The sequence below is a fragment of the Quercus suber genome, unplaced genomic scaffold (genome assembly GCF_002906115.3).
Source record: "Quercus suber isolate HL8 unplaced genomic scaffold, Cork oak 2.0 scaffold_109, whole genome shotgun sequence".
NCBI lineage: Eukaryota > Viridiplantae > Streptophyta > Magnoliopsida > Fagales > Fagaceae > Quercus > Quercus suber.
Window position 1 is genome coordinate 1138537 of NW_027069574.1, and position 9168 is coordinate 1147704.

Here is a 9168-nt window from a genome sequence, read left to right on the forward strand (position 1 = left end):
AAATTAACCTTGCAAAGAGAAGATGGAGAGAAAAGTTTGATGAGTATCTCATAACCTTTATATTGTATATAGGAAATCATAGAATGCTTGTTAGGAATGAGATGCACAAAAAGTTCTCTTGATAAAAATGCTTGATTGGATTTGGTATTGGATAAAAATGAAGCTTATCGTGTTTGGTGTTGCAAGGATATTTTTATAATAAAAAAAAAATTAATTTTGGTGTTTTGTTTTCCTATCCATTTGATTTAAAGGCTAAAATAGGTAGACTAGGTTAGATAACATAGAGATAAGACAAAAATTTAATTTGAAAAGAAGAAATAAACCCAATTTATTATTATTATTATTGTTGTTGTTGTTGTGTTATTGTTATTATTATCAATAACAATAACAATAACATTAATAATAATGATAATTAGGTGAAAATTGTATATACAAAATAAATTATATTACTTGTCTTTGTTGAATTTGAATAATGAAATAGATTTTCTAATGTAATTTGATAATTTATTTAAAAAAATATTATCAAATGGAAAAATTGAATTGAATAATGTTCCGGAATATTTTGCTTAAAAGTACATCATTTTTTTTTTTTTTTTTTTTTGAGAAACAAGCCAAAGAGGCCACTTTATTCAATAGCTGAAAAATCCAACAAGTAACAATTATAAAGATCTGGTGGAACAGATTTCATCCAAATCAGCAATGGAAAAGAAAATTTTGCACTCTTGGCAAAGGCATCAGCTAAAACATTACCTTGCCTACAAAAGTGAGAAAAAGAAAAGTTCTGAAGAGAGCTAGAAGACAACCAAATGTCTTTAATAATGTCTTTAAAATACATCATCTTAAATTGCTCAAATTTCCTCCTTAATTGGAATACTCATCATGTGGATTTTCTATATGTTGATTTACTTTTCTTCCCAAGTATGTCACCTCATACAATCCGATTATAATCTTCCAAATTATGTAATTTATCATTTTCATATATAATTAAAATCATGTTAAAATGTAGCAAAATATATTTAGAAATTCAAACCCCTTTGTTCATGACATCATCCTTAAAATATTTGAATTTTGATTTAAAACTCTTTCCAGTTGCCATCAAGTTTGGACACTCTTGTGCAACATATCCAAGTGAAAAAAGCATTTTTTTTTTAGAACATCCAATGCTAATTCTCTTAGGTAAGTCCCTATACGGTCAAGGAGGTTAATGGTGCAACTTTTTCACTGAAACAAGATTAGTCTTATGGACAATCTTCTTCTAGGAAAAACAACTATCAAATATATATGGCGAGTATTGTGGTCTCCTAAGGTTCCAGAGGTGATTCAAATTTTTTCTGGAGGGTTTTGCACACAATTCTTTGCCAACTATTCTTAATTTGAATAAGTGGAAAGTGCAAATTGATTCCCTATGCACCATCTGTAGGCAATGTTAAAGAATCGGTTATCTATTCATTTTGGTCTTGTGCTTATGTTAATAACATGTGGGGTGTTGCTACTATTAAAGTACAGTAATTTTGAGACGCCATTTTTGTGGATTTTAGAAGCTTGGTTGATGTTCGGTTGGATTAATTGTCTTAGTGCTGACGACATATCTTCGTTCATTGTGATTGCATGGTAGATTTGGATTAAATTAGTCCATGAAGGTGATTTATCATCTCCTATATATGCAGGTTGTTGAATTTGCAGGGAAGTTATGGAAGGAATTTAGAGATTGCAATCAGAGTATAGGGCTGCTGATTATGTAGTTGATTCTGGTGTTGAAATTATTTGGTTGGAGGATTCACCTCCATATTTTACAGCTGCTTAGTTGCTGATGGTAATGTGATGTTTGTCTATTAAAAAAGATTTCTAACTTGTTATCAATAATAAATAAATAATACACACTAAAAATATTGTTCAGCAAAACTTAAAATTTGGAGCGTATTTTTCTTTTGGTTACTATTAATAAACTATTTTAGAAAAATTTTGATACTACTTTAATCGAAAATATAAAAAGCTATCAATATAACTAATTTATTTATTTTTTTATAAAAATTTATTTTTAAAAAAAATATTCCTTAAACTAATGCCAGGACATTCGTTAAATTTTCCACTTTTTTTTTAATGGATAATATTTAGTTAAGCAAAACATAAGTGTACAAGCTGTGGGCTGCATTGTTAGCTGATCTGGGAACCCAGCTGAAATGAATATTTTGTGAAAGCTGCGCCAACCTTAGTGTATCAGCACTTGACACTGCAATTCGCCATGGGTCATCTCTACTTATTTTTGTCTTTTTGAAGGGCCTCCACGCATATTTTATCATCGCTCTCAACTATAACTTGACTGGAGCAGAGATTCAGAGCGTGCTGAGTTGCCGAATTGATGGCATCTTCTCCAGTTTGGATAGGGATATATAGTGGTTTCTACTTGCTTTGACAGAGCAAAAAACCAATGTCCCTCTCCAATCTCTTTGCACTTTATCTTTTGTAGGCGTTATATCTGCTGGAACTCTCCGAAGTAGCATCTTCAGTCTATCATGCATCTTGGATTTCCATATTTCTGTCCTCTCATCACTATCCCTACTGCTTTCAATAGGTTCCAATCTACTCCAATACACTGCTTTGACAGAGTGCTATCATTAGGACTCTTGACCCAAAACAATTTGTCCTATTGGTCTCATGGTCTCACCGGAAGGTTTTGAATAGCCTTGGTTGACTGTCCATCAAAAAGAGAATTCAGCTTGGCCACATCCCCTAGCCAAGTTTATCCTTAAGTAGTTGAGAAACCAAGTATCTAGGGCGCTTGCTACATGTGTTTAAACACATATTTCCAGTTTTTAAACAATATTGCACTCACTTCTACGCACTTTTTCACCCACATATTTCCAAAAAATATAAACAACGTTGTTCTAACAACGTTACCCAACGGCCCCTAATTTCCTTAACAATATTGTGTTTTTGTATGCCAAGCAAGCAAAATAATAAACTTCTTATAAATTTTTTCGAAAAAAAAAAAAAAAAAGATGTCAAGATGTCATCTCCTCCTACAATTTGTTCCTCATAATTTTACCTTTTGGCCCCATTAAAAGGTTATGTTGAAAGCAAGAGCCTATATCAATTATCAAAAAATATAAGAAACTTCTTAAACAAAATTAAAAGGTAAAAACCCCTTAACAATATTAGGGTAAATTAATAGTAAACAAACTGAAATTCTATTAAATATTGCCTCCAAGGGAAATGGAACATTGATATGGACAAACACATTGACTAGGAATTATGGTTGGTCGGTCAAAAAACAATACTTTTGCCAACTTAAAACAGAGGGTGGCAAACAAAATGTCGAGTTGGAAGGAAAAACTCTTGACGACTGCTGGCAAAGAAATATTAATCAAAGCGGTTGCACAAGTTATGCCATCTTACTCCATGTCTTGTTTTCTCTTGTCTAAGAAATTATGCGATGAACTCACTAGTTTGGTTTGGCAGTTCTGGTGGGGTCAGGTTAAAGATGAGAAGAAACTAGCTTGGCTAAGCTGGGACAAGCTGTGCATGGCGAAGGAAATGGGTGGTATGGGCTTCAGAGACTTGAGGTTGTTCAATCTGGCGCTTTTAGCGAAGCAAGGTTGGAGGTTGCAGACAAACTCCACATCTTTATTTGCCCGAGGTTTTTAAGGCAAAGTATTTCCCCCACTGCTCCTTCATAGAAGTAGACTTAGGCCACCACCCTTCCTATGCTTGGCGAAGCATAATGGCAGCTCAAGGGGTGGTGCAAAGGGGCACGAGGTGGCAAATAGGTTCGGGGGAGGGTGTGCGAGCTTGGTGCGACAAGTGGATCCCTAAGCGGACCTCATATAGTATTGTCACAAGTGAAGGAGCTTGCTCGAATATTTCTTTGGTCTGTGATCTCATAAACAGGGCATCCATGGAATGGAAAGTAGATCGAATTCGTTGCTGCTTCTCAGAGGAGGATGCCGATGCTATTCTAAGCATCCCATTAAGCTTGCATCGGCCCAAGGACAGGATGGTATGGGCATTAACACCAAGTGGAAAATTTACTACCAAAAGTGCATATAGACTAGCCTTTTAGGAACACAAGGGTGACAGCAAAGCAGAGTGCTCGAACCCCTCGGCAAGGAAGAAAGCTTGGAAAGGGCTATGGAGAATGAACTTACCTCAAAAAGTCAAGCATTTTGCTTGGAAGGCCGCTACAGACATTTTGGCTACTAAAGAGGCTCTACGGCAGAGGCATATCGAGGTGGTTGGTGACTGTGCAATTTGTGGGAACTCGACGGAAAATGTTCTCCACATCCTTTGGTTCTGTGCCCATGCCAAGAATGTGTGGAATACAAGCAAGTTCTCTCTCCCTTTTGATATTGGACCCAATTGGAGCTTCTTGGATGTTTTGGATAAGCTTCAAAGGCATGAGGAGGTGCAACCCGGGTTGGCAGAACGTTTATCTCAGTGTGCTGGGGTATTTGGAAAGAAAGGAACGTCATTCGGACTGGTGGAAGGGGCAAACTTGGATGGGTCACTCTAAAGAACTCGCTCGGCTTAATGGACGAGTACCAGCTCGCCAATGAGGGTCCAAGGAAGCTAGCTGCTGCGGTCCTAGAATCAATACGGTGGGTGCCACCGATCCCAAGACAATACAAGGTAAATATTGATGGGGCCGTGTTTGCAAATCAGAGGAAGGTGGGGTTGGGCGTGATAATCTGTGACTGCAACGGGATGGTGATTGCTGCTTTAAGTAGCCTCATGGTGGGTCCCCTTGGTGCACTGGAGACGGAAACAAAAGCTTTGGAGACTGGCCTGCACTTTGCTCTTGACATAGGCATCCGAGATGCGGTGTTCGAAAGTGATGCGCTGGAAGTCATCAATGCTGTTCTGGGGCATGCAACTTCGAGTTCCTCGACCCAATTCATCGTGGATGGCATCCACCAGCAAGCATGCATGTTTAGATCTTGTTTTCACGCACACTAAAAGGCAGGGAAATGTCCCTGCCCACATGTTAGCACAATATTCTAAGTCTTTAGCTAGTTACGTTGCTTGGGTAGAATCCTACACAAGCCATATTGAGTAGGCCTGTGCTCAGGATTTTGATGTAGCTTCTATTGTTTAACTCATGAATACAAATTCGTATTTCCTATCAAAAAAAAAAAAAGTGCACTCTCCCAGTACATTATAGCACCAAGCATCACAGCAATCTACTACTTCTATATCACAGCAATCTATTGCTTCTACCACAGACCACAGTTACCATTTTTCCCAATTGAACAATAACAAGGGCCATTAACCTCTATGTTATATAAAATAAGCCCCAAAAGAAAATTACAAACCCCAAAAAATTCTCATCTAAATAAATAACATGTTGGTTAAGGTAAACAGTAAACAGCAAATTCTACCATTTCTAATAGAAAAATGATTAAAATCATGTTGCTTCATTATCACTTTGGGTATTGCCTAAAAAAATATACAAAAATATTATTTTTGTCCCCACGTATTAGAATTATTGTTAATTTGGTCCATACATTTTGGTAGCACTCAATTTAGTCCCTCAACTAAGTAGAGACCTCCAAGTTTAGCTGATTTATATACCTACTAACTCCACTACTCAACCCACCCAATTTACCCTTCAATCTTGTGCTCATTATTTCACTTTCTGCCCCAAAAAATAAATAAATAAATAAATGCCAATGCATTTCCTTAAGGTATTGTCAACAAAGCATTTTTTTTTTCTTTTTTTTTTTCTTTCATGACAAGATGTTCAAAATTCTTTGATTACTTTAATAAACTTTGAATATGTGCAACTCTTCAAATACAAATCCTATATCTCATTTTAAGTAATATATTTTATGTTCCACTAATTATAATATGTCATTGTTTGGTTTTCATTCCATTTTAAATTTGGTAATTTAATTTTAAAGGAAGAATGAGTTTTACATGATCAGTAAAATACAAAACAGAACACTAAAATTAGATGTTTATTTTGGTTTTGTCATGAAAAAGAAAGGACTTCCAAGATATCCCTTTTGCTAATGGATTTTCTCAAAGTATGTCTTTAAAAAAATTATTATTATTATTATTAATAAAAATTAATACATAGGATTTTTATTCCAATTATTCCGTCCCATAACAAACACCAAATATATAATCACAATTCACAAGGATTGACTGGATGCTCGGTAATTAACTAGGAAGAGTCAAAATCCCCTAATTGCATGTCATATAAATCATTCTTAAACTTGATTGTATAAAATTCATAACCACGATCCACGACCATAGAGTTCAATTTATTTTAACACCAACATTTTTAGTACATGTGGCATTAACATGGGTGCACACAAAAGCATTGCTTAATAACAGATGGTGCAGTGAATAAGTCACACACTCCCTGTCCTTTGAAATGGTTTTGACAGTCCGCTCGGCATCGGTCATCACCCTTGCAATCCCAAGCTTTGTAGCAATCTTTTGCTTCAATCATAGGCACCATTTTCTCACCTACACAGTCGCAGTAGACATTGAATCAATCACAAAGCAACTTAATTAAGTTATGACTTTGGTTTTTGCCTCAAAAAATAATTATGAAATATATATATATATATATATAATGGAGTATCTTTACTTGACAATTTTGCCGTGGTGTTTCCACTAAATTGTTTGAAAACTCTTGTTGAGAAAATTTTAAATTTCGTCTTTCTTTGTTTTTTGTTTCTTTTGTAATTCTTCTAAAATGTTCTTCAGTAATGGTTACTTCTTCTTCAATAAGGTCTTTATAGTTTCAAATCCCAAAAGATAAAAATCATACCCAAATAATGTATGTACAATTACAAAGGAAATCAAATAAATCGTATAACAAGAAGAAATGAATGAACAAGAAATGTTTGACACATATTCCGAAGCTGATCTCTAAAAGGGGAGAAATGGATATGAAAACCTAGCCACCAACCACCTAGCCTATTTTGGATTTACAAAGAAAATCAAATACATCACATAAAAGAGAGAAATAAATCATAAAATTATAAATTTTGAAGTATTTACCACTGCTGATCATTAGGAGAAGAAGAACATAGCAAAAGGTAGAGAGTTTTGCCATCCTTGAGTCGATGTATGAGGATTATGCAATTCTATACTCCTTTAGGGCACTTGGGTACCGATCTTATTTCCAACAAAACCATATTTCATGGTATGAAGCAACAAATTAATTTTGAAGTAATAGTCCTTTCTTATATTGTTAGTATTAATTATGAGATATATTCAAGTTATACCTAATGTAACTCCATAAAAGTTACACATTTTTTAAATCATTAATTTGTATTGGATCTAAGGGTGAAAAAAGACTCATAATCATATTATTAATGTTCTCTAGAAATAGTAGTTTAAGGCATTAACTTTTCTTACTAAATAGAAGAACAAAAAAAGGGCATTAATTCTCCAAATGGATTCAGTAGACCCAAAATCCCTCTCTCTCTCTCTCTCTCTCTCTCTCTCTCAGAATTGATAATATTTTATTTTTTTATATATATTTTCCAAATTGTCATGATTTCTAAAATATACAACAAAAGTAATATTAAGTTGAATCTGGGAGTGTTCTAACCAAGGGCCAGCATGAGGTTTTTGAGTGCTATGAAAAGAGTTTTAAATATTTGAATGCTTTTAATGAAACAGATTTTGACCTTGTAAGGTAATGCAAACTTTTACGTAACTATACGCCTCGATGGAGATTGACGAAGAGAGAGAGTCCATGTCATGGGGAATATTAAGCTTATCTCTAGGGAGAGGGGAAGAAGATGATGGCGGGGAGAGTGGAGAATTAATGCAATTTTTTTTAATGACTTAAATTACTAATTTATAGAGAACATTAATAATAACACACTATATATTAGTAATTTTGCACCCTTAAATCTAATACAAATCAATGGTCTAAAAAATTAAAAATATGTAACTCTTGTAAAGTTACACTAGGTGTAATTTAAACTCATCTCATTAATTATATATGAAGTAATAACCCTGCCTTATATTATTATTAATTATGAAGCTATACTATTTCCTAATATTGTTATTAATTAATGTAGGGCTTTATTTCCAACAACAAAAAAGAAAATGAAAATGAGTGTAATTAATCAATGCTATTGATCTTGGAAAATTCTTAAGTATTCTCGGAATATGGAGAAATGATACTCCCTCTTCTCACATTCATGGTGGATCCCACAATAAATTTAATGAGTGGACCTTACCATGAATATGAGAGGAGGGAGTACAATTTTCCGTACTTTAAGAGTACCTAAGAATTACTCATTGATCATTGTGGATTATGAAGTTATAGTCCTTCCTTATCTTATTATTAATTATGAAGTAATAGTCTTCCTTATATTGTTATTAATCAACACAGAGCTTTGCTTCCAAAAACAAGAAGAAGTGAATGATGATGGTGCATTATAAAATCCCAACTCCAAATTCGTCCGTTCAGGTCGTCCAAAGGGAAAAAGGACAGAGCATAGACTACAATGATATACTCGTCCCTCTATGAGGTCATCCATGAGAAGGATGACCTCCCTGCATTCTTGACACTTCTCCTCGTCTTCGCTTAGAACGAACTCCTAAAGAAAGACTTGGACGACCTTCCTGGCTTGGACAACCTTCCTGCTTTTCGCACGTCTTTCCCCATATTTGCTTGGGACAAGCTTTTCACTTAGCATATGTGCGGGTCGCAAATGAGGCCTATGGGCTCAGCCCCACTTGGGCTCACAACTTATTTGTTTGGTGGGCTGAATTTCCTACTATGGGTAGTTCTCCAACTAAGAACTCAATGAGATCACTTTTCTCTTTCTCGGCAACACACTACTTCCTCTTCCTCCTCTCAACTGTTATCTGTTTTACTTTTCTATTGCCACTCTTCTCTCCCCTTCCTTTTTCCAACCCTTCTCTTCTCAAAACTTCTTGTATTTATAGTCCATAGTTTAGTGGAGATGTCATAATTACTTGCCAATGAGTGCAACCGGCGGTCCAATATTATCGATCGTAAGTGGGTGGTCAGGTAGGAGTGGGAGACGGTGAGGGTGGCGTTGGAACTTGGTTCCCACCTCTACGATAGTTCTCGGCAGCGGTGCTTCTCCGAGGCACGGCCGGGTAGGTACAGCGCGGGGCGTCCCGAGGTTCAAATATCTATCACTGCTTGGGAAGGTGTTGCCGAGAAAC

At 35.4% G+C, this 9168-nt stretch overlaps 1 protein-coding gene across 1 annotated transcript; it reads left to right on the forward strand.

Moving 5' to 3' along the window:
* Nucleotides 1-4527: 4527 nt before the first annotated feature.
* On the forward strand, nucleotides 4528-4953 carry LOC112038414 (uncharacterized). The gene has a single exon (XM_024071254.2). It carries the CDS (start codon nucleotides 4528-4530, stop codon nucleotides 4951-4953), a length of 426 nt encoding a protein of 141 aa, XP_023927022.2.
* Nucleotides 4954-9168: the final 4215 nt, after the last annotated feature.

What these genes read in the sequence shown, in the direction of transcription:
- LOC112038414 (XM_024071254.2), top strand. Translation starts at nt 4,528, where the DNA reads ATGGACGAGTACCAGCTCGCCAATGAGGGTCCAAGGAAGCTAGCTGCT.